The 27,450-nt window shown below is 36.7% G+C and overlaps 1 protein-coding gene across 8 annotated transcripts in view; it reads right to left on the reverse strand.

Annotated features, from left to right (window-relative positions):
- The window catches only part of ABI2 (abl interactor 2), a 111,245-nt gene that overhangs the window by 40,713 nt on the left and 43,082 nt on the right, over window positions 1-27,450 (reverse strand). For all 8 annotated transcript variants that reach the window (XM_080798133.1, XM_080798132.1, XM_080798137.1 and 5 more), the window contains exon 2: window positions 7,954-8,121. In XM_080798133.1, the coding sequence (XP_080654259.1) occupies window positions 7,954-8,121 (168 nt within the window). The remainder of the gene's footprint in view (window positions 1-7,953; window positions 8,122-27,450) is intronic.

A 27,450-nucleotide genomic window follows, 5' to 3' on the forward strand; every position in this document is an offset into this window, starting at 1 on the left:
AATGTTGCTTCTTATATTAATTCTAAGTAAAAACTGAAGGCATGTTTAAAACATAATTCTTGACAGCATACATATCCATGGAAAATCAAAAGAATTTAGTTTGGTTATATAATATTCCTAGCTGTCTACTCTAAAATAATTCCTACATCTTAGAAAAGGAGAGCAGGTTTTCTCAACAGCGACCCTCTTAACATTTTGATAATTTTGTTGTTGTGGGAGGCTGTCCTGAGTATTGCGTGGTGTGAACAAGTATCCCAGCAGACCTGCAGCTCTCCCCGGAACCAAGCTGTGAGAACCAAAACTGTCTGACATTGCCAAATGTCCCCATGGGGGTAAAACTCACTGCTCGAGAACCAGTGATGTAGAGGAAAGACAAATTCACTTGTCCTCACTTTATGCCCTCTCAAATATCAATTGTTTCCAAACTTGTCACAAGAGTTGACTTAAGAGATGAATGTCTCTAGTGTCTGGCTACGTACAGATATTCGGTTTCATTCGCTTTTTAAAAATATCTACATAATAAAAGTAATAAGTGGTTAAGATAACCAAAGAGCATAATTTGTATTCTTGCCAACTTACTACCACACTTGGCTGAACTGTAGGAGTTCTTGTGAACAAAATCAAATATATATTCAGAAAATAGCTATGGTTTTATTTGGAGTCTGAATAACAGAGAACAACAAATCTATTCCATAAGGAAGGAGGAGAAAGTTTGGTCCATAACATTCTGAAATTTTCAGCAATCACCTACTTCAAATTTTTCAAAGCTTTCTCCTGGGGAAAATTGTATTCAAATTAGAGTAACAGAATGAACACTCCTCTCTCTATATTTACCTACCATCCAGCTTCAGCACTCATCAACTCACAGCCAACTGTAAGTTTTAAAAGAATTTTTGTAAAGCTCCTATGATGTTTTTAATTAAAAATATGACTTCTCTGTTTTTCCTAAATCAAATTCATAGCTTTCACTAATCACCACTGCATTTGCCTTCATAATATTCTTTGACATTACAAAACTAGAATGCATTAAAGTTAAATTTTGGAAGAACTAGTTCAATACTGATATTTAGGAAGAATTTTAATAGTAAGAAAAAAGTATTCCAAATTTGTCCTGGATTTCGGAAATAACTAGTTACACGACAATAAGTTTATTCTTACTTAGTAGAGATCTCAGTAACAGCTTTTACCTGTGGCAAGTAAAATATGTGTTTAACACACAAAGATGACCAAAACTAATGCAAGTACACTTCTAATAAACACTACTGTTTTTTGCTACCTGTTAACCAAAAACACACCAAGTAATATCACTGCAACTGTGTGGACTATTCTTACTGAAAGATCCTTATGATGCAATTGCCGGGTCTGATTTCACATGCTGCGGGCCTCCCCATGACATCTCAGCTCTGCAGTGCTAAACCCAAGGCCTCGAAAACACCTCTTATCACCCTGAGATAGTCATACTGGCTCCCAGCTCCCTTGTAAGCCTGAGACCCATTCTCACAGCTCCTTCATGGATCCAAACACATACAGGCCACAACAGATACTGAGAAGGTACTCTATCAAGTACTTTGTTTTAGGATTATCCATGCGCTGTTGTGTCCCATTAACACAGATAATCGAGAGGAGACTGTACTGCACAAGTACCTCAGACCACAGACCATCAGTGTAGGAAAACATCTGCAAACAGCTACAGTGGATTAACTCAACTAAGTTGAGTGTTTTCAAATGTTTCCATTTTTTATTAGTAAGTTACTGTTTCAAATAAGTATTTAATTATTTAAATGACAAATACGCTTTAAATTATTCATGTCCCATAAAACAAATTAGGTACTACTAAATGGTAATTTTCAGTTATTCATTTTTTAATAAAATGATATAAACTATACATAAGAAGTTAATTTAAAGGGCGCCTGGGTGGCTCAGTGGGTTAAAGCCTCCGCCTTTGGCCCAGGTCATGATCCCAGGGTTCTGGGATCGAGCCCCGCATCGGGCTCTCTGCTTAGCGGGGAGCCTGCTTCCTCCTCTCTCTGCCTGCCTCTCTGCCTGCTTGTGATCTCTCCCTGTCAAATAAATAAATAAAATCTTAAAAAAAAAAGTTAATTTAAGAACTGTATAAATCATATTTTTATGCATAATTACATATTGATAAACTTTAGTACGATTTCCTCAATTTAAAATTGAATTTTGGGGGCGCCTGGGTGGCTCAGTCAGTTAAGTGCCTGCCTTCAGCTCAGGCCCTGATCCCAGGGTCCTGAGATTGAGCCCCACACTGGGCTCTCTCAGTGGGGAGCCTGCTTCCCCCCCTCTCTCTCTGCCTACTTGTGATCTCTGTCTGTCAAATAATAAAATCTTTTAAAAAAAAAATAAAAATAAAAGTGAAAAAAATAAATCTTTAAAAAAAATCTGCCATTCTTGGGGCAGCTGGCTGGCTCACTCAGTGGAGCATGATCTCAGGGTTGTAAGTGCGACCCCCACAATGGGTGTAAGAGATTACTTAAAAATTAAAATAATAATAATAATAAAACTGCCATCCTTAAAATACCTAAGGTAATCCACATCAAGAACCTATCATAATACTTCTGATGGTGAGTGTGGTATAAATTAGTACACTACTTAATGCTATATTACCCATTTACTACAAAAAAAGTCTGACACTAAATAGTTGTATTCTATCCTGTTTGATGTTTAGAGAAGGAGTTATTACTCCGTTGTGTTGAAAACAACACAACTATGTATGTTCCTAACACATCTTCAGGATACATAATTGGTAGAATCAATGGAATTCCCATCCTCAGATTCTAATTCAGAATAATTTAGGAAATAATTGTTACATCAGAGTAATAGAAGGTTGAGGTCAGTGGGGCACAGATTGAGGTACACAGCAAAGTCGGCAGAATAGAAAGAAAAAAAACAAAAATTCATTTGTGAGAATCTCAAAAGAAAAAAGAATTCAAAATGGAAGATAGCTCAGAAATCATCTAATCAGTCCTACCATTTTACAGATGAGAAAAGTGAAGTTCAAGTTGGTCAAATGTCAGGCAAGTCAGCAGAAGAACCAAAGTAGGACCTTGATCCCTGACCCTCCTCATTCCCAAACCTATGGAGAAAAGAGCTAGAGCACAGGAGGCTAAAAAGTGTGAAGGTTCCTACCCAGGAGACAGGAAAAAGATACTAATAAGGAAAGAAATCAAATACCTCAGAGATCTGTTATCTCCTAGTTGTCAACCAGCCTACCAAGACAACCCTTACAGAATAACTCTTGATACTACAACCAATCCAGTAAACATGTAATCTTGTCTTTGACCTGACTGAACCTCCCTTTCTTTGCTTCTCTCCAAATCTTCTCTCCAAATTCTCAAAACCTAACATTTTTGCTCAAATTGAAAAAAAAAATGTAGTCTCAAGATATTGTAAGAATTTCCTGGCTCCCTCTAAAAACATAATATTTTTAATAAAGCATAAGAATAATTAAAAAATGTAAGTATCAAACATTTGGAAAAAAAACAGTATTTTAGAACAAGGGCTTGCAAGCTACAGCTTACATGCCAAATCTGCCCTGACTGCTTTTATATCACCAGCTAAAAATAGTTTTTTACATTTTTAAATAGTTGTTTAAAAACATACACACAGGGCGCCTGGGTGGTGCAGTTGTTAAGCAGCTGCCTTCGGCTCAGGTCATGATCCCAGGGTCCTGGGATCGAGCCCCGCATCAGGCTCCCTGCTTGGCAGGAGGCCTGCGTCTCCCTCTCCCACTCCCCCTCCTTGTGTTCCCACTCTCGCGGTCTCTGTCAAATAAATAAATAAAATCTTTAAAAGAAAATACACACAGAGAGAATATGAGACTGATACCACATATTTGGCCCACAATACCTGAAATATTGACTATCTGGCACTTCACAGAAAAAGCTTGTCAATCCTTGTACTTAGAGTATTTACTGAGTATTTGCTTCGTAAACAAAAAATGTTTTCTCATACTATAAAATAATTTTTCAGTTTAAATTCATTTGACTTTTTCAAAAAGATTTTATTTATTTATTTGACTGAGAGAGAGAGATCACAAGTAAGCAGAGAGGCAGGCAGAGAGAGAGGGGGAAGCAGGCTCCCCGCTAAGCAGAGAGCCAGACTCAGAGCTCGATCCCAGGACCCCGAGATCATGACCTGAGCAGAAGGCAGAGGCTTAGCCCACTGAGCCACCCAGGCGCCCCTCATTTAACTTTTAAAACAAAGGACTCTACCTATACATTAAACATAGCTGAAAAATATTTCAATCCTTAAAGCAAATAATGAAAAATATGTAATTTTTAAAAATTTACTGATTTCTTAGATATAGCCTCCATCACCCCATTTCTCTTATTCAACCTCTCGCTCAACATACTATTTTGTATAGACTTAACAGGTGTGGGACAGCTGCAGATAACCTCACCCATCCAGGGATTGTTCAACTCCAAATGAAGATGATTCAAAACAAATAAAAATATGAATAAATAAATAAATAAATAAATAAATTGTAAAAAAGAAGATTCAACATATTCAGGGCTCTGACTCAGGTCCCTGTTATTTCTGATCTTCTAAATCTCTACCCGCTTATCTTTCCCATTTTTCACTTATTCCATTAAAATATTTTAAAAGACCATGCTAATTAGACCTACTAATTATATGTAGATTTATATGCTACTCAAAAATAAAATGTTCTCATTAATGAATACATAATAACTACAACTTAAGGTAGACTTACTCACCTTCCTCCTCAAGACTGCTACTTTCTCTACCAAAGTAGTACAGAATTATCAAAAAACAGATGATTATTGGGGAGCCTGGCTAGCTCCGTCAGTAGAGCACCCGACTCTCGACCTCAGGGTCATGAGTTGGATCGTGCCACACACTGCATACAGAGATTACTTAAAAAAAACAGATGATTATCTTTCACTGTCATTTGCTTACTGTCTACCACCTTCACAATCACTCCCATTTTCTCTTACAAACTAATAACAAGCTGTTCATCCTCTTTAGGAATTCTAATATATTAATTTTTCTTCTGTATTCGCACTTTTCGTCTTTCTTTTTTAGGACTTTTTTTTTTTTTAAAGATTTTATTTATTTATTTGACAGACAGAGATCACAAGTAGGTAGAAAGGCAAGCAGAGAGAAAGGAAGGGAAGCAGGCTCCCTCCTGAGCAGAGAGCCCAATGCAGGGCTCGATCCCAGGACCCTGGGATCATGACCTGAGCCGAAGGCAGAGGCTTTAACCCACTGAGCCACCCAGGCGCCCCTCTTTTTTAGGACCTTTGCTAAGACTTCAAACATGCAAAAACTTTAAGACTTTCAAGTGTAAACTTCAAAATTCTCTATCAGATTAGCAATTTATCAACATTCCTCCTATAGAAAACTAAGTTCATCTATTTCATCATTATTGTTTCTTCCAAGGGGTCTCTTCTGAATAAAAAGTACATCTCATTCATTAAAACTCACCAATTCAAAAAACAAAACAACAAAAACAAAAACCTCATCAATTCTTTTAGGGTTTTGTTTGTTTTTTACTTTAAGAGACACAGTAATACATTATTTACATATTTTACATTATTTACATATTTACATTATTTACATTATTTAAAATATTTTAAATTATACAGTCTACAGAAGTTAATGTGGGGGTGGCATCTGGGTGGCTCAGTCAATTAAAACTCTAACCCTTGATCTCAGCTCAGGTCTTGATCAGGTTCATGAGTTCAAAGCCCTGCACTGGGCTCCACACTGGGCAAGGAGCCTACTTTAAAAAAAAAAAAAAAAAAGTTTAGGGGTACCTGGGTAACTCAGGCTGTTAAGCATCTGCCTTCAGCTTCAGGGTCCTAGGATTGAGCCCCACATCAGGCTCTCTGCTCAGCCAGGAGTCTGCTTCTCCCTCTGACCCCACTTCCCATCCGTGCTTTCTCTCCCTCTCTCTCTCAAATAAATAAAATCTTAAAAAAAAAAAAAAAGTGTTTAGGAGTTCCTGGATGGCTCAGTTGCTTAAGTGGCTGCCTTTGGCTCAGGTCATGATCCCAGGGGCCTGGAATCAAGCACCCCATCTGGGTCTTTGCTCAGCGGGGAACCTGCTTCTCCCTTTGCCTGACACTCCCCCTGCTCTTGCCCTCTCGCTCTCTCTCTCTCTGTCAAATAAATAAAATCTAAAAAATATAAATAAATAAAAGGTTATACGGAATATAAAGAAAATGTTACAGTAGTAAATTCATATTTAAGATTAAATTTAGTATTAAATAATAACAAATCCCTCTAAATTAGTCTGATGGAACTTTCAAATAACAGAAATAATATGAGTACTCCCATATCTGATTTGATTATCTGGACTGTATTTTATTTAATTATACAAGTTAAGTTTCAGACTTTGAAAAATTGTTTATTAGTCAATTTCAGAAGAGTCCTGAACTCTTAAGATAAACAAAAAGAAAATATAATGTCCTTTTTTAAAGATTTTTTAAATTTATTTGAGAGAGAGAATGAGAGAGAGAGAGAGAGAGAAAGAGAGAGCACGCATGAGAAGAGGGAGGGTCAGAGGGAGAAGCAGACTCCCCGCCAAGCAGGGAGCCTGATATGGGACTCGATCCTAGGACTCCAAGATCATGACCTGAGCTGAAGGCAGTCGCTTAACCAACTGAGCCACCCAGGTGCCCCTAATGTCCTTTTTTATAATGCACATCTTAAAACTTGTTATTCCAGAAGAGTTCTAACCATTTAGTTATAAAAGAGTGTCGAATACTACATCAAGGGACGCCTGGGGGGCTCAGTCAGTTAAGCATCTGCCTTCAGCTCAGGTCATGATCCCAGGGTCCTGGGACAGAGTCCCCACATGTGGCTCCTTGCTCAGCAGGGAGTCTGCTTCTCCCTCTGCCTGCCACTTCCCCTGTGTATACTCTCTCTCTCTGACAAATAAATAAATAATCTTCCAAAAAAATGAATACTACATCAAGTCACTTAAAGAACAGGGCTGAACTAGAAAAGTTCCAAAGATCTCATCAAAGAGAAGCAGGCAGATCAAAACCTTTATCTTTTTAATGTTTTTTAAAATTCATTTTGCAATTACAAAGTCGCTTTTCGGTGAAGTATTTAAATGGCTCCAAAATACAAAAATGGGTATGAAAGTAATGACATATACATGCAACATTATGTAGCCATTAAAAATGTTTATGAAGAGCTTATAACATCATGGGAAGATGTCTGATAATCATGGGAAGATGTCTGTTATCATAGTAAGTTAAAACAGTAAAATCCAAAATTCTATACATAATACAATCACAGCTACATTTAAAAAACTATTTATAAGAAAAAAGTATTGGAACAAAGTACAGCAAAGTAGTAAAGGTGAAAAGTTTGAACAGTAGAAAAAGGGTTTTTTTTCCATTTTATTGTTTCTATATATTATGAGAACAGATTTTAAAATGGAAGAAGTATAAGATTAATTTTTTAAGTTATATATAAGGATAATTTCGTAAGTTCACTTAGGTTAATATGTCCATTATGTATGTATGGTACCATCCTGGTAAACAAAAATCCTACCAGGAGCATATGTGCTGCCGAAGCAAGTACAAAAATCCTACCAAGAGAAAAAAAAAATTAAAGAAGTGATAAGGCTATCATATTAATATCTTTTAAGAAAGATAAAGAAACATGAAATCTGGTAAAAGTTGGAAGAAACCAGACAAATTTTTACCTCAATGCTGATTATTTTCATGAACTACTGAATTTTAATAGAAACCATTAAAATCTCCTTCCCTGTCAAAATCACAGAGAAGATAATCACTCCACAAAAAGAATAAAAAACAACCTGATACTGAATTTGTATTTTCCAAATCATATGTATGAGTAAAATCACATAGTAAAGGCTGCCAGCATGATACAGATAGCTTGTGTTTAACAAGTGTTCCTCATAGGCAAAATAGAAAAACAGTGTTGTCTCACTTGCGAAATATGATTGATTGAAGATTCCATCCTTCGCAGCTGGGATGCCTGAATATCCAGCATCTGTAGGACATTGTTGGCCAAGGTATTTATCAGATAGGCAACACTTGCTAAGGACTGGGTGGTGTAGGCTTTGGTTTCTTCTAGAGCTCGCTGCTTATCTGCTGACTAAGGGGGGAAAAAAAATCATTAATTTAAAGATAATCCACTCTATCAATCTACTCTACAAAAATACTCATCAAAACCATTGTTTCCGAATCTACACACCCTAGTTAAAAAGGTTCTGAATGTTAATTATCATTATCATGTAAACCCAACAAGTACTGAATGAGTTGACTAACATTTTCAGGTTGAATATGTACTTCTCTGTATAGATGCAAATAAAATCCTATACCCATTATTTTTAAAATGAGATCCACTGGATATTTTGAGCAATGGCAGCAGTATATAGCTTCTCAAGATTACTGTTTGGAAAGGTAGTACTGATTTGAATGTATAAATTCTGGCATCCGTTTTCCTACTTTCCTGAATCTGTTCTTTCCTTCCCCTCTAAGTATGAAATGTGTCTGTAATGTAATATCTCATTAACGTAATAATAATGACAAAACAATTATGATAATGAGAAGTAAAAATAACAAAGTAAATAAAAATGGGTAAAATGCTGGTAAATAATGAGAAATTAAAATAAAAATAATTAAAGGGGCACCAGGGTTGCTCAGTCAGTTGGGCATCCTACTCTTGATTTTGGCTTGGATCATGGTGTCAGGGTCATGGGGTCAAGCCCCACACTGGGCTCCGTACTCAGTGCACAGTCTGCTTGAGATCCTCTCTCTCCCCACCTCAACCCTCTTCCCCAATGCTAATAAATAAAATAAATCTTTTTTAAAAAATAATCAAAGAAATCTTTCTTCTCAAGCATTTTAAGTGTCACAACTCTGTAAGACATAAATTGCTAAGTATCAAAACAGAGTGCATGGTAAAAAGTGGTTACTTCATCATTTCCAAGGTTCCAAGGCAAAACAATGGTAAAGATATATATTCTATGCCACTAAATGCAGGACACCATCTTATTGTCCTAGTTCTGGATAAAGACTGTGGTTCAGTAGAAAGTACACAAGCCTCTGAACCAGAAATCTTTTATCTTCATGTAGGCTCTACTATTTACTACAACATATCAGTTTGGACAAGAGTAACAGTTTCTCAATTTCCTCAGTTACAAAGCAGAGGAAATAAACCTCCATATCAACCATTCTAAGTAGTGTGAACACCAAATAAGATAATGAATGTAAAACCACTTTCTAAAATTACAAATCATTCTATGTAACAATTGTCACTATCTCTTTGAGTGGTCATTAACTGTTCAAAGTCCACCATGTTCCACTCTTCTCTCTGATACAATATAGGAATCAAAATTAACAACCCCATATATGTTTTTCCAGGGAGAGCAAAATTCTTTTGAAAAAGCAGCAGTCAACAAAATAATCAAATGATACCCAGTTTAACGTGCAAAGAGTTAAGGATAACTATATTAGCTTTTTTTCTTTTCTATTCTTTTCTAATCCTTAGTAATTTCACTCTCTTCAATACTTGAATTAACAACAGAGTTGAAACCAAATTTGGCTGAAGATAAATACTTCTTAGAAAACACTATAAAGACTTCTAGATTCTGATTGTGCATTTAAGGAGCTTAGAAGTCACCATTCCATCCTAACAAGTGAAAAGCTCAACACAACGAAAAAATCAACGACTTTTCTTGAATTCATAGTAAAAGCAGCAAGTCATTAACACTTTTCAGATATTACTCTAAATCAGAGTATTCACTATAGAAAATAATTCAGAATTGAAACAATTTATTTGACAATATACTTCTTCAAAGGATCAAGAGGACAGATATTTGGGTAGATATAACTATTTCCAATGCACCTTTTTATATTCATGGTATCTGAGGTTTTCTGAAAAGCAAATATTATCACTTCATGCTCCACTTCTGCTCCTAGTCTATGTATGAAATCACAGAGCTGATTGATCTGCATCGAAGATATGAAAGACCCTTTTATATTAAATAGGCTTTGTGTGTATCTACTTTTCTTTGGAAGACTGAGGACCCTGAAATGTAAAATGTATGAAGAAAACCTAAATAGAGATGCTGTTTGTGGCTGACATAACACTGATGTAAATCAACATAAAGTATGTATTCAGGGTATCACTGAAGTAACACAAAGGAACACTCTGAATTTTATAAACATATTGCTATAAACATATCACTCTTCAGGAAAAAAAGTTGGCAATCAATTAAAATCCTGATGTATCTTCCTAATGGCAATTATGTCACAAAGTCATGAATATATAGAAGTCATGAATATCAGCTGATGAGATTGAAACAAACAAAAGAACTTCAGATATCAAAGTACAGCTAACTCTTTCCTAAAAGGGTATAATTTATTTTACATCCACATTTACTAAATAATTTGCCTCAGTCTAGAAAACCAAAGAAAGCACAACTCTCTGGTCATTATATGAGAAGAACAAGAATGCTTCTTGATTGCTTATAATCTGTCTTTTGACCAGGGAGCACATAGTGGATTCTGAAGTGCTTTATTTGGACTATGTGTGGACTTCATATATTTTATTTAATAAAACTATACAATTTCTAATGTATTAAAAGAAAAAAATATTCCTGGAACCCTTGAGAGGAGAGGACACAGGTGATATGATCACTATAGAAATCCAAAAGAACTGATAAAAAACCTCCTGGACCTAATAAGAGATTACAATAAGATGGCAGGATACAAGGTTAACAGACAAAAGTCAATTGCTTTCCAGCAGTGAACAAGTGGAATTTGACATTAACACAATATAATTTATATTAATAATCAAAAATATAAAACATGTAAGTATATATCTAATAAAATATGTGCAAGACTGGGGCACCTTGGGGCACCTGGGTGGCTCAGTTGGTTAAGCAACTGCCTTCAGCTCAGGTCATGATCCCGGAGTCCCTGGATCAAGTCCCACATCAGGCTCCCAGTCTGATACTCCCAGGGAATATGCTTCTCCCTCTGACCTCTCCCCTCTCATTCGCGCGCATGCTCTCTCTCTCAAATAAATAAATAAAATCTTTAAAAAAAAAAAAAAAAAGACTGGGGCACCTGGGTAGCTTAGTTAGTTGCTTGCCTTTGGCTGGGTCATGGTCCCAGGGTCCTAGGACTAAGGCCCACACTGGGCTCCTTGCTCAGCAGGGAGTCTGCTCCTGCCTCTCCCTCTCCCTCCCCACCACCCCCCCAATCATGCTCTTGCATGCTCTCTCTCTCAATAAGTAAAATCTTTAGAAAAAAACTTTTTAAAATATGTGCAAGATCTATATGAGGAACATGGCAAAACTCTGGTGAACAGAATCACAGAACTCAGTAAACGGAAAAACAGTCTATGTATGGATTAGAAGACTCAATATTGTCAAGCTGTCCATTCTTCCCAAACTGAAATATAGAGTCAATGAGATCCCAACCAAAATACCAGCAAATTATTTTATGTTTATCAACAAACTGATTCTAAAATGTATAAGGGGAAGCAAAAGACAGAATAGGCAATACAATATTAGAGAACAACAAAGTTGGAAGACTAACACTACTCAAGTTCAAGATTTACTCTATAGCTACAGTAATCAAGACAGTGTGGTACTGGTGAAAGAATGGACAAAAAAGTTCCATGGAACAAAACAGAGAGGCAAGAAATAGACCCACATAAATATAGCCAATTGATCTTTAACAAAGGAACAAAGGCAATGCAATAGAGCAAAGATAGTCTTTTCAACAAATTGTGCTGGACATCTAAATACCAAAAAAAAAAAAAAAAAAAGAAAGAAAGAAAGAAAAGACTCTAGATACAGAGTTTATACACTTCACAAAAACTAACTCAAAATGGATTACAGACGTAAAAGTAAACTGCAAAATTATGAAACTCCTAGAACACAACAAAGGAGAAATTCCTAGAACATAACACCCGTATCTGGGTGACCTTGGGTATGGCGGTAACTTTTTAGATACAAATTCAAAGCCATGATCCACGAAAGAAATAATTCATAAGCTAGATTTCATTAAAATTAAAAACTTCTACTCTACAAAAGACAATGTCAAGAGAAATATTCAAGAGAAATAAGACAAGCCACAGACTGGAAGAAAATATCTACAGAAGACACATCTGACAAAGTACTGTTACCCAAAATATATAAACAACTCTTAAAAATCAACAACAGGAAAAAAATTTCATTAAAATATGAGCCAAAGACATTCACAAACACCTCATCATAGAAGATATACAGACCGCAAATAAGCACATGAAAAGATGCTGCACGTCATATGCCAACAGGGAATGCAAAATGGTACAGTCACTTTGGAAGACAGTTGGTGGTTTCCTACAAAACTAAAGATACTCTTACCAGATGATCCAGTAATCCAGCTCCTTGGTATTTACCCAAAGGAAATGGAAACTTCTGGGTACACAAAAACCTATACACAAATATTTACAGTAGCTCTATTCATAACAGCCAAAACTTGGACACAATCCGAGTCTATACTTCAGTAGATTAAATGAGTAAAAACTGTGGTATGTCATACAATGGAAAACTACTCAAGAACTAAAAGGAAATGAGTTATCAAGCCATGAAAAGACATGGAGGAACCGTACATGCATATTACTAAATGAAAAAAGATGAATCTGGGGATGCCTGGTGGCTCAGTCGGTTAAGTGGCTGCCTTCGGCTCAGGTCATGATCCCAGGGTCCTGGGATCGAGTCCCACATCAGGCTCCTTGCTCCACAGGGAGCCTGCTTCTCCCTCTGCCTCTACCTGCCACTCTGCCTGCCTGTACTCTAACAAATAAATAAATAAAATATTTTTTAAAAAAAGATGAATCTGAAAAGGCTACATACTGTATGATTCCAATAATACGACATTCTAGAAAAGGCAAGACTATGAAGATAGTACAAGATCAGTGGTCTTCAGCAGCTGGTGAGGGGAGGGATGAACAGGTGGAACACAGGTAATTTTTAGAGCAGTGAAAATACTCTGATACCGTAATGGATACGTGTCATTATATATTTGTCAAAATCCACAAAATGTAAACACAAACAGGGAGCCTGATGCAGGGCTCGATCCCAGGGCCCTGGAATCATGATCTGAGCCAAAGGCAGACACTTAACTCCTGAGCTACCCAGGTGCTCCAAAAGTTTTTTTTTATAGAGTCTGCAATTGCTTAAAGAATTTGAAGATGTAATTCATCCCAAGAAACCACCATAGGGCAAGTTCATCATAATCAAAACAACCAGTAAACCTACCACCATATTTAAATTTCAAGGACAACGGAGTTTTTGCAAAGTATCACCCAGGACATTACTGTTTCTGACTTATTTTTATTCATTTAGTAGTTTTGTTTGTTCATAAATCTGCTACATATTTATAATTGTTACAAGAGAGCTGTAATTGTAAGTGGTTTATATCTAATTTTATGTTTGATCATTAAATAACATTAGAATAATTAAATGTATTTTTCAAAATAAGTTAACACAAGCAGTCAGATTTCTTTCTTTCCATATAAAAGGGTCTGTCCTTGGGATGCCTGGGTTGCTCAGTCAGTTGAGCCTCCAACTCTTGGTTTCCACTGAGGTCATAACTCAGGGTCGTGGAATGGAGCCCCTCGTGCTGCACTCTTGTTGTAGAGTCTGCTTGAGAGTCCCTCTCCCTCTTCCCTGGCCTCTCCTCCCTCACCACGCTCTCTCTCAAATAAATAAATCTTTTTAAAAAGGTGGGGGAGGTCTGTCCATAAATAAATAGACTTGTCCTTTACTCAAGCCTAAGAATTATGATGTCAGTTCGGGGGCGCCTGGGTGGCTCAGTCAGTTAAATGCCCAACTCTTAATTTCAGCTCAGGTCATGAACTCCAGATCCTGAGATGGAGCCCTGTACCAAGCACCACCTCTGGGCATGGAGCCAGCTTAGAATTTTCTCTCCCTCTTCCTCTGTCCCTCCCCCAGCTTGTGCTCTCTATCACTAAAATGGGTTAAATCTTTAAAAAAAAAAAATTACTATGTCAATTCATATGTAAATGTAAAGAAAGGATGCAAATATAGTCCTGTAAACATTAAGGTAATAGCTCCAGAACACATGTAGAATAAAGGAGATAAATACTTTTTTCTTGGTCCCACAGAGTAAGATTACATTCAATGAAGTAGAAATAATTCATTAATCTGTGATACTCATTCTTACACAAAATTCACAGACAAGTTAGCAACTATTTTCATTAATAGAAGAGGCAAAAATTTTGGGGCACCTGGGTGGCTCAGTCAGTAGGGCGTGCAGCTTCTGGTCCCTGCTCCGCTCATGATCTCATGGGCTCATAAGACTGAGCCCGCTGTCGGGCTCTGCACTCCACAGGGAGTCTGTTTGAAGCTTCTCTCTGTCTGGCCCTCCCCGCAACTCAGGCTCTCCTGCTTTCACACGCTCTCTCTCTTTCTCCCCCTCTCAAATAAATAAATAAATCTTTAAATAGAAGAGGCATAAATCTGGTTCTCATAAACTGTGAAACAAAAATAACAAAAAATGACCTATAGAAGTAAATGCTGAGTATGATTGCTACAGTGAAGGAGAGCTGTGTGGCCACTGTTGACCCAAAAAAAAAAAAAAAAAAAAAAGTTTAATGCAACATATTTACCCTGTATATAAGACCCTCTGCTCAGAGCTGAGGAATTTTAAAACATTGTATCTGCTCTCAAGGATGTATTATGGGAGAAGATTCACATAAATTACTAAAGTGAATTAAACAAGATGAATAAAAACAAAGAAGTACAGTGAAATAAGAATAATATGATAGGGGTGCCTGGGTGGCTCAGTCATTAAGCTCAGGTCATGATCCCAGGGTCCTGAGATCGAGCCCCACATGGGGCTCCCTGCTCCAAGGGAAGCCTGCTTCTCCCTCTCCCACTCCCTCTGCTTATGTTCCCTCTCTTGCTCTCTCTCCCTGTCAAATAAATAAAAATCTTTAAAAAAAAATTGAACTTACTTTAAGAAAAAAAAGAATATGATAGATGGTATGAGGAAAATGGCAGGTTGAAAACAATGTCAATTATGTCAGATGCCTAGACAGATTTTTAACCAAGAAAAAAAAAAACTGAATTAATATAAACACACAGCTGATTCAGAAAAATAATCCCCACAGATTACCTGTATTATATGTATATTTTTAATAAGGTAAACCATCTGATGCCAAGTCTTAAGTAAGTGTGTAAAAAGAACTCTATTTCCTACTAATCTTCAAATACCAATGTCAGGAAACTTTCACATCATTATTACTTTGCACTAATAATCAAAACTGGCTCACGATGGGGACATGAGTTAATTTTTTTCATGGGATAAACACCCTATATATATACAACTCTCTATATGAACAACCATCTATATTTTTTCTTTTTAATCTGTAAAAAGCTTATTCTGTCTTGGCTTCTAAATCATGAGATTATAACAATGGAATCAGAACTTATTCAGAAACCCATAATTTTTACTTAGCCATTAATTCTACCCCAACTTATTTCCAACGGGCATATTTGAGAGCGAAGCCATACTCACCGTCTTCTCTATCAGATCCTCCATCACTCAATTTGAATATTAAGAACATTCATTTTCAAATACATAGCTACTCCTCAATCCGTCAATATAGTAATTCTAGAACCACTCTAGCACATGATCAACTAACAGTAAGCTGACACACCTGAGTCTGACACTATGAACCAATATTCTCCGCCTTCATCAGGCCATAACTTACCCTAAAAACATACCTCTATTCCAAGGGTCTCACTATTTTGGTCTAAGCTTATATAAATTCCACTACACTTGTAGTTCTAAATCTATCTTAGAAAAATAATCAAATATGAAAGAAGGCACAGATAAGGGTGTTCACCAACACAATAAATGGCAAAAGAGAAAAAACACAAGACTGATAAACAATACATTTATATAGTACATTCATATAGTAATGAAAATAATGCTATGTATTACTGAAATGGAAATATACCTACAAACTAATTAAGTGCAAAAGGGCTGGTTACAAAGCAACTTGAACATAATCATCCTACTTCTGTAGGTGCATATGTGTAAGTAAATATGAGCACAAGAAAAAAATAAGCCCCACAATGTTATCGTAAGTTTTTTCTGAATATTGACAATACAATTTATTTTGGTCTTTTAATAAAGATTTTTAATACGGTCCAATTTTTTTTTTTTTTTTACTAAGGGAAGTATTACTTGGCTTTTCAGAAAAAAATAAAGCTGTTAGTTTTTTAAAACTGTAACACATGCATTAATACAAAAGTATAGAAAATTAAGAGTTCTGTCCTAGTCAATGCTAAGGAATATTTTTAGGGCGTACAAGGTTCCAGAACAATTTTTTAAAATGTTTCTGAAATGTATTTTACATCTGTATGCTTACTAAAACAGTTATTTTGGGCTCAAAGGTTTTTTCTTGGTATTTCTATATTCAAAATGAAGTTTTAAAGGATGGAGGTTGTTACACATCTACAGTATGGATAAATCAAGCCAAGGATATTAAGATTTTATAAGAACCTAGTATAAGAAGAGCTGATACTCTAAGTTTGAGATTTTTGTGCTCGCTTCAGCAGCATATCTACTAAGTTTGAGACCCCCCCTCAATAAAGTGTTCAATATAGACTGGAATAAATGTAGATAGATACTATTTCAGTAAAACTGAAAATTTTCTACTTTATCTTTAACCTAGAAGCCTATTAATGACAAAAGAAGCTAAAATATCTCATTTCATGTAAAAGAAACAGTCAACGGCAATTTAACAGAGGTTGTTTTGCAGTTCCTAAGCAGCAAGGTCTGATAGGTAAATACTTATGACATACAACTTTTGCTATAAATTTAACTATTGACTATATTATGGTTATAGGTCATGCACTAAAGGCAGTATGACACTTCAACCCAGCTATTTAAAATTCCTATTTAAATGAGATTAAGTTACTGAAAAAAGAAAAAAAATCACTTAGATAAGAAAAAAATTATCATAGGTTTATAGAAAAACATAATGTATGCTCTGGTAAATACAAATAGTCCCATGAAGACAGATTCTTACACAGAATAGCAACCTTCCTGGCAGGTCCATATTATGCGGTGATTAAACCTTCCAACCTTGCTATCTCTTTACCTCCCTTCATGATACCAATTACTTTCTACACGGAGATGTTCCCAAAAATTCTGTCTTCAAACTACTTCTCTTCTTGCTGTACTTTCATTCCTTAAAGAGAAACTTCATTCCTTCCTCAGCTATCAGTTCCAAGCATAGAATTTCAAAATCTATTTACAGCTAGGGGCGCCTGGGTGGCTCTGTGGGTTAAAGCCTCTGCCTTCAGCTCAGGTCATGATCCCAGGGTCCTGGGATCGAGCCCCACATCAGGCTCTCTGCTCAGCGAGGAGCCTGCTTCCTCCTCTTTGTCTCTCTGCCTGCCTCTCTGCCTACTTGTGGTCTCTCTCTCTGTCAAATAAATAAATAAAACCTTTTTTAAAAAAATCTATTTACAGCTAAAGTAAGCTATAAACATCTCTCCCAAACCCATATTTTTGTTTACACGGCATTTCATCTTGCATATTGTAAAAGCGCAAGGTATCACTAACTCATCACCTTCCCCAAAACCTCTTCTTCCGGATTCTGTTCATAGCATCATTACAACAACATCTACTTTCCAACTCTCTATATCCTACACCTTATCAGCTGCCAAGATACTTATATTCTAACTGTGCCTTACATTCTTTCAATTCTACTGCCTACATTCTACTCCAGGCCTTGCTTACATCTTGCTAGTACTACTTATACTAGTTCCCGGGTCAGCTGTGGTATCTTACAATCTGCAGATTGTCCTGAAGATTCATCTTCCTAAATCAGTTCCAAAGCCCCGACAGCTATCTCCTATGTACTTCTACATAAACCCCTCTACTATCACTTCTAGTCTCCCTTAATATGGCCTAGAATTTATCTCCCATCCAACCCTACTAGGACCTTAGATTACAGTTTAATGAGATTTATGGTTCTCAAAACACAGATCATGATTTCTTACCTTTATTGTGCCTTTCCTTATTTACTTCATCGGTAACCCATCAACTTCACCAACCTACCCTTGCCTCTTCAAGGAAACCATCGCTCATTATGATACTCATCATTCTTGAGAATTCCCACAGCATTTTATCAGATTTACAGCATGTATCTTATAATAATGTGCATGTTTCATTGACATAAACTCCCATACTGGTAAGCCTTTGAGAGTAAGTACTATGAGCTACATACTTCATATATCATTACACACAGAAGTTACACATTATTTATTGAACTGTATCTATCTTAAGGTTCCAAAGAATCATGGTTACTTCTACCACCCAATGGAAGTGGAGGTGGAATAAGAGAAGAAGTGATACAAGGGAGATTTCCTGGATTTCCGGAAGGTTTAGCACCATCCAGGCTATTCATGGTTATTGTATACCCCTAAGAAGAAAATTTAAACTTACTTCTTTTTTCTTTTTTAAAGACTTTATTTATTTATTTGACAGAGAGATCACAAGTAGAGAGGTGGGCAGAGGGAGGGGGGAAGCAGGCTCCCTGCTGAGCAGAGAGCCCAATGTGGGGTCGATCCCAGATCCCTGGGACCATGAACCGAGCCGAAGGTAGAGGCTTAACCCACAGAGCCACCCAGGCACCCCTAAACTTACTTCTCAATTTGGTGTTCTGTGATTGGTACCTGCAGATAAAAAGAATAAGAACTTTATACCCTCTAGAGCAGCTCAAAACTGTACTATCATTACCACTAGGTTCCTACCATTATTTACCTTTCATTTCTACTTCTACTAAACAGAATCACAGATTTGGCAGATATGTAAGTGTATAGATAATGGGGAGAGGGCAGGAAGAGAATGACAATATTTAGGGAGCATGAGTGCAAACATGCAGGAGAGAATTCTTCTCTACAGATAACACCCTTGAAATCCATTGTCTGTTTCTTTCTCTTCCCAAGTACTGAATCTCTTGTCTAGTCCAGTCCAGTATATTACACTACCTAGAAAATATATAATTATTTTTGTTCTGACTGTAACTATGACCAGATTAGGTAAAGTATAGATACTTAGTTCTCAGTAAATGTTATCCCATCTAAAGTATTAAACAATTCCTTCCAGACCCTCCATGATTTAATTCTATCAGTTTGTTTCAGTAAACTCTTATTCACTGAACACATATTACATGACACAAATCCTACTATGCAGTAGGATATCAGAATGAATCCATGTTCTCTGCACTCAAGAATTTTTCAGTCCTGGGGCACCTGGGTGGCTCAGTCAGTTACACATCTGACTCTTGGTTTCAACCCAGGTCAGGATCTCAGGGTCATGGGATTGAGCCCCATGACAGGCTCCACACTCAGCATGGAGTCTGCTTGTCCCTCTCCCTCTGCTCTTCCCCCTACTCACTCTCTCACTTTCTCTCTCTCTCTCCCTTCCCCCCCCCAAATAAAATCTTTTTTAAAAGTTTTCATCCCAATACAGAGAAAGGCAAACAGAAAACATCAAAGCAAAATGTTCAAGAATATGAATGAGATCCAAGTAGGACCACTATCTTAGATGATCATCCAGATAGTCTCAAGAATGGAGTTAGTACTGCCAAGCAGGGGTGAGAGAAGTTATTCCAAGCAGAGAAAAAACAGTCTAAACAAGGACAAAGAGGCATGAAAAAGATTCTTTGGTTCAGAAAACATGTATTTCAGTATTATTAACCTATCATTAGTTCACTACCACTTCCGCATTAAGACTGAATGTGCTGGAATTTAAGACTGAAATGTCCTGATATTTCCTTCTCATCAACCTGTTAAGAAATTAAAATATCACACATGTGGGGACACCTGGGTGGCTCAGTCAAACATCGACTCTTGATTCCAGCTCAGGTCATGATCTCCCAAGTCATAGGATCCAGCCCTGTGTCAGGCTCTCACAAGTGCATAGTCCACTTCTCTCCCTCATCCTCTGCCCCTCCCCTCTTCTCGTGTGCGCTCTCTCTGTCTCTCTCTCTCAAAATAAATAAGTAAAATTTTTAAAAAATATATCACATATGTAATTAATCTAGTTAGGTCATGGCAGAGTCACAGCATCTGACTCAACAATGGGACTAAGGGGAGTATTCTTAGAATATCTATTTACTGAGCTTTCAATTCTGTATACCAACAAATCTCATAACTAAACCAAATTTGAAAGACCCCCATCACTAAATTTCACGGAAACTCCAATAACATCTAAAATATAGGACAATCATTACATACAAATGGAAAGTTTTTGCCAAAGGATCATGCAGAGCATTAGAAATATACACTTATTATACCTTTAGAATTATTCAACTATTAATTTTTACGATATGAAAGAATATATTCATGCCTTGCTTTCAGATTCCTGGAAGGAGAAAATAGCCTTAAAAAAAAAAAAAGGCACAGCATTCAAATTAGAATGAGTCATACATTTCATAGTGAAAAACAGTAAAATATAATTAGATAAACATGGACAATTTACCAAAAAAAGAACACAAGACAGATGTGAACATGGGAAAATAATTCAGCTACACAAATGATGGGGGGAAGGAAGAATGACAAATCAAAGCACCATTTTTATCAAGTAATTAACAAGAAAAAAAGTTTTAAAAAACATACTGACAACTGTTTTAAATCTGCTTTGTGATTATCTTGTTTTGGCAGATGAAGAAAGAGAACTCATAACAAGGACGCCAAATACTCTTAAGAAAGCTAATTACTGAACTTGTTAGTATATACTTATGATCAAATGTGCTAAATTCTTATGATGTTATATTTTCCTAAATTCTTAGGGTAGCACTAAAAAATAAGCCTCTAGTTAGAAAAAAACAAAAAAGGAGGAACAACCCACATATGCAAAAATAAATTAAGCAAACTTGACTATTATGCATCATTAAAAATGTCAATGTTTATGTAATATTTATACTTGTTACTGCATTGTTACATATTATTCATTATATCTTCTTTAATCATGGAAAAAAACTATAAATGACTACAAAGAAAACAGAGCATTATGTAAAAATGTAGCACAGGGCTAGAATGGGGAAAAGGGAAAATTTACATCATTTAAAATGTTACGGTAATGGAAGAATAACTTTTTTCTTTTGAAACATACACTAAGCAAACAGATTTTAAAAGGTGACAAATGACATTAAAAGCACAGGCAACAAAAGATATAGCAGATAAAAGGGACTTCATCAAAATTAAAAAGTTTTGTGCAAAGGACCCTATCAAGACACCTCACTGAATGGGTGAAAATATTTGCAAATCATAGATTTGATAAGGGATCAACAGCCAGAATATATAAAGAACTCCTGAGCGCCTGGGTGGCTCAGTTGGCTAAGCAACTGCCTTCGGCTCAGGTTATGATCCCAGAGTCCCAGGATCCAGTCCCACATCGGGCTCCCTGCTCAGCTGGGAGTCTGCTTCTCCCTCCAACCCTTCCCCGTCTTATGCTCTCCCCCCTCCTCAAATAAATAAAACCTTTAAAAAAACAAACAAAGTCCTAAAACTCAACAAAAAACAAGCAACCCAATGAAAAAATGAGTAAAAACACTTGATAGAGATTTCTCCAAAAACATACAAATGGACAAAAAGTACATGAAAACATGCTCAACATCACATCATTAGAAAAATGCAAATCAAAACCACCTGATACTACTCCATACACATTTAAAATGGCTACTACTTAAAAAAAAATTAACAGACAATAACAAATGTTGGCAGGGAATCAAAGAAACTGAAACCCCATCCACTGTTGGTAGAAATGTAAAATGGTGTGGAAACAAAAAATAAATAAATTAATTAAAATGGTGTGGAAACTGCTGAAAACAGTTTGGCAGTTTCTCAGAGTTAAACACAGAATTACCCTATTATCCTGCAATCCCGCTTCTAGGTATATACCCAAAAGATTTGCAGCAGGTATTGAAAAGGGTACTTGTACACCAATGTCCATAGCAGCATTATTTACAATAGTGAAAAGATAGAAACAACCTAATGTCCCTCCACAGATGAATGGATAAATAAAATCTGGTGGATACAGACAGTGGGATATAATTAAACCTAAAAAAAAATGAAATTCTGGTACATGCTACCAGATGAACCTTGTAAACACAACACTAAGTGAAATAAACAAGATACGAAAGACCAATGCTATGATTCCACTTATATAAAGTACCTGGAACAGGCACATTCATCCACATAAATTATAGTAGAGGTACCAGGGACTAAGGAGAGAGGAGAGTGGGGAACTATTGTTTAATGGGTACAGAGTTTCTGTTTGGGATAATGAAAAAGTTCTGGAGATGGAAAGTGGTAACGGTTGTACAATACTGTAACTGTACTTAATGACACTTATTTGCACACTTAAAAATGGTTAAAACGGGGGCACCTGGGTGGCTCAGTGGGTTAAAGCCTCTGCCTTTGACTCAGGTCATGATCCCAGGGTCCTGGGATCAAGCCCCACATCGGGCTCTCTGCTCAGCAGGGAGCCTGTTTCCTCCTCTCTCTCTGCCTGCCTCTCTGCCTACTTGTGATCTCTATCTGTCAAATAAATAAATAAAATCTTAAAAAAAAAAAAAAAAGATTCTCTCTCCCTTTAAAAAAAAAATGGTTAAAACGGTTAATTGTATGATATGTGTATTTATCACAATAAAAACCACTAAACAAAAAGATGATAGAAAGATAATCTCTTAAGGGTACTATATATGTATTTTTAAACACATATCCTTTAGGTTATGATAATGGTATCAACTAAGAATGAAGTTTGTGAATTCATGGTATATCATTTGGTTTTATCAATTTTTGAAAACTTTGAAATTGGAAACTTCAGAGTCATTTTCAGACCTCTGGATCAATGCCACTCCAAAGTATAATCTAATATGAAACAAGGTCTTTCATTAGCTACAGGGAAAGGGTGTTTAGTAACAATGAACTCACCAGCATGAACACACTTCCCATATCAACAAAGACTGATTTCTTCTATTTCTGATAAAAAAAATCAGCAAAAACTACTTGAACTTCCTAGTGAAGCTTTACCATTACGGTGTTAGCACTGTACTTAGCCACAATACATCAAGAAAATGCTGAAGTAGACACAAATGGCTTACTACACATGTACACATGTCATCTATAAGAAAGAACTCAAATCAAAATTGACACAGAAGCCTCTGCTATCTCAAAAGCTAGGAATTTTACAATTACATGTAAGATCTCACCTCCACAATTACTATTTACCACTAGTCTCTTTTCTAACGATATAAGGCTAAATATCCTTAAGTCTGTCCCCACTTATGCATTACTAGAATCATGTTGAATCTGAGTTGTCTCTAATAAAGTCAAAAGGAAGTGGAAACCTATTTGGGACAGATTTCAAGAAATTTAGAAGAAAATGGAAAATATGCAGTATTTAAAAGCATGGAAATGCAGAGCACTCCTGTATCCCCAACAATGTCTAGAAACAGTGTGCAATACAAAATAGTTGCCAAAAAACTAGTTAAACAAAATGAGAAAATGAATGAGGTGTAGAGTACAAAGAGAAGAGATGCCTAGGAACTATCCTTCAGAACCCAAGCTTCAGAAACTAGATAATGAGAAAGTAAAGACTGTCTAAATGACGCATGAGGTAGAACACTAGAGCCTGCAAAGTCATAGAAACCAAGAGGAGAAACTATTTCAAGAAGGAAGACAAGGTCACTGCTACTGAGAAATCAAGAAAGATGAGGTCAGAAAAGCACCCAGTGAATGGCTGTAGCAATATGAAATCATTTGATGAATTTGAAAAAAAGACATTTTGTTTAATAGAACTGTAGAAACCAGATCAGAATGAGTGTTAAGAATAAAGGAAGCAGGACCCCTGTGTGGCTCAGTCGGTCAAGGCACTGGGATCGAGCTCCTTGCTCAGCAGCGAGCCTGCTTCTCCCTCTCCCTCTGCCTGCCGCTCCCCCTGCTTGTGCTCTCTCTGGCAAATAAATAAATAAATAAAAATTTTAAAAAAGAATAAAGGAAGCACAGGTAGATAAGTCTTCGAACAATGTCTGTTCATATAGGGAATTAAAGAAGGGGGACCACAGCTAGAAGAGAATACAGGGTTGAAAAAATAGTTGAAGCTGGGAGATGATAGAGCATGTTTCCATGCTGATATAAAAGTTCCAACGGGACAGGAGCAGTTGAAGAGGCAAGACAGTTAAAGTAAAATATTTGAGGAAGAGCTCAAATGGAGCAATTGGTCTTTGAGAGAAGAAAGACAGTTATTTCAACAGAAAAGAAAAAGGAGAAAGTTGCTGCAGGTGTAAAGTTCACAGATTTTTAAGGTGGAAAGATGAAGGAGATTTAGTATAGTGGTTTTAATCTCTGAACTATGAGGCAGGGTAATCAGGAAGACAGGCTTTGGATATAAGAAGAGACAGATGAGGATATGACAGAATTATCACAGAGAATTATCGCAGGAAAATTAAATGAGATCATGCATGCAAAAATTTTAGCACAGAGCTTGGCACAATGGAAGAGCTCAAAAAAATGACAGTCCCTTTTATGTTATCTGATCTTTAGATGGATAAAGTCTGCTAAATATAAAGAAAGCAATGGTCAAAAAGACAACTATGATCTCCAAAAGTATTACATCACAAAATGTTTTAAATTACAAAATGAAGTTTCAAAGTGGAAATAAACTGCAAATTGAAACAATGAGATACCACTACACACCTATTAGAATGGCTAAAATACCAAACACTAACACCACCAAATGCTGAAGAGGATGTGGGACAAGAACTGTCTTCTAGTGCTGGTGAATGGAAGGCGGTTTGGCAGTTTCTTACAAAACTAAACATACTTTTACTATGTGATGCAGTAACCATGCTCCTTGGTATTTACCCAGATGAGCTGAAAACAGGTTTATACAAAAACCTGCACAAGGATGTTTTGGTAATTATAATTAATTGGAAGCAACAAAAATGTCCTATAATAGGTGAATGCATAAACAAATTGTGGTATATCATACAATGGAATACTATTCAGCAATACAAAGAAATGAGCTTATTAAACCATAAAAAGACATGGAGGAACCCTAAATGTACACTGCTCAGTGAAAGAAACCAATCTGAAAAGGCTCTGTGCTGTATGATTCTAGCTATATGATATTCTAGAAGTAGTAAAACCATGGAAACAGTAAAAAGATCAGTGATCGTTAGGTGTTTGTGGGGAAGGAAGGAGGGTTCAACAGGTAGAGCACAGGGAAATTTAGGGCAGTGACACTGTTCTTTATGAAACTGTGATTTGTGAAAACCCACAGAACATGTAACACTAATCATGAACCCTAATGGACTTTAGTTAACAATTACAGACATTGCCTCATCAGTTTTAACACATGTACCACACTAATGCCAGATGTTAATAATAGGGGCAGCTGGGGGAAGGTGGGGCAGGGCTAGGCATATATGAGAACAATCTACACTTTCATTTTTCAGTAAACCTAAGACTGGTCTAAAAAACAAAGTCTACTTTTAAAAAAACCTACAACCAATAAAGACATAAAGCCATTTAGAAAAACACAAACGTAGAGCAAGGAATAGATCAGAAAATTCATGAAAAAAATTAAAATAAGTCAAAAACAAGAAAAAAATGTTTAACCTCACTAGCACAGCTCAGCTTCATGCTTAAAGCCTGGAATCAAACATATTTGGGCTCCACCATTTACCAGCGATGTTAACCATAAGCAAGGTTTTAAACTTTTCCAAGCATCTGTTTCTCAAAGTGTAGTCTACTGACGAGCAGCAACAGCATCATATGGAACCCACTTATGAGAAGTGCAGAACCCTGGACCAAACCCTAGAATCTCTGACGTAGAATCTGTTTTAACAAGGTGCCTAGGTGATTCATATGTACTAAGTCTCAATTTTCTCACTTCTATAATGAACATGAGATTAGTATTTATCTCAGAAGACTTAAAATTAAATAAGGTGAAACACAAAAATACTTCCCAACCACCAAAAACTTGATAATATTTGCTATTACTATATGGGCAACTGAAGCAAAGTAAATTAAAAGATATACATTTCTTTGTAACTTTTAACTAGCAAAAAGGGGCGCCTGCATGGTTCAGTGGGTTAAACATCTGCCTTCGACTCAGGTCATGATCTCAGAGTCCTGCGATGGAGCCCCATATCGGGCTCCCTGCTCAGTGGGGAGTCTGCTTCTCCCACTCCCTGCCACTCGTCCTGCTTGTGCTCTCTCTTAAATAAATAAATAAATAAATAAATAAATAAATAAAATCTTTAAAATAATAATAATAAATAAATGAGCAGATTTCAAAAACAACAATCAAGTCTGGTGAAGGTAAAGCAAGACAGATAATCATCCACACAACTGGTTAAAATGTATTTGAGGTATAATCTTTCTGGAAAGCAATTTGGCAGTATGCACCAAATATCTTTTTTTTTTTTTTAAAGATTTATTTATTTATTTGACAGACAGAGATTACAAGTAGGCAGAGAGGCAGGCAGAGAGATAGAGGAGGAAGCAGGCTCCCCGCTGAGCAGAGAGCCCGATGCGGGGCTCGATCCCAGGACCCTGGGATCATGACCTGAGCAGAAGGCAGAGGCTTTAACCCACTGAGCTACCCAGGTGCCCTGCACCAAATATCTTTAAAATGTTCACATTCAGGGAGCCCGGGTGGCTCGGTGGGTTAAGCCTCTGCCTTCGGCTCAGGTCATGATTCCAGGGTCCTGGGATCAAGTCCCGTGTCCAGCTCTCTGCTTAGCGGGGAGCCTGCTTCCCCCTCTCCCTCTGCCTGCCTCTCTGCCTACTTGTGATCTCTGTCAAATAAATAAATAAAATTTTAAAAATAAAATAAAATGTTCATACTCTTTGTTCCACTTTTGGGAAACTGATAAAGAGTCAAAGACAAATGCGGACAAAAACTCTGCTCACAGATGTTCTCTGCGCAGTTATCTACAACAACGGGTGTAATATAATGAACTCCACAGGGTAGAAGCACGAACTAAATCTTTCCTCCTACCCATGCTATGTTGGGTAGGATCTCCTAGATTATGTCATCAGCTAATTTTGTCGCTTTTCTAGTAATTTCCAGGTATCAAAATAGTTTCATTTTCAAACATTAAAAAGACCATTTCAACCTAAATCAGAACTTCAATTTTCATTTGAATTCCTCGACTCAGGCCTAAACCGAAAACTGCACAAACCTGAATGAGAGAGCAATGTGTGTCCTTTCATGATTCCTCTACCTGCCCCTGCACTCCCTCAGTCTTCCTCCCCACGTCACAACACTGCTTACAGTTCACTTCTCCAGAATCAGGAGCAGCAAGGTAGAAGAAAGCACGATGAGCAATGGAAGTAAAAGTGCAAGGACTTACATGACTGTT

This window comes from Martes martes (genome assembly GCF_963455335.1).
Source record: "Martes martes genome assembly, chromosome: 3".
Classification (NCBI taxonomy): Eukaryota; Metazoa; Chordata; class Mammalia; order Carnivora; family Mustelidae; genus Martes; species Martes martes.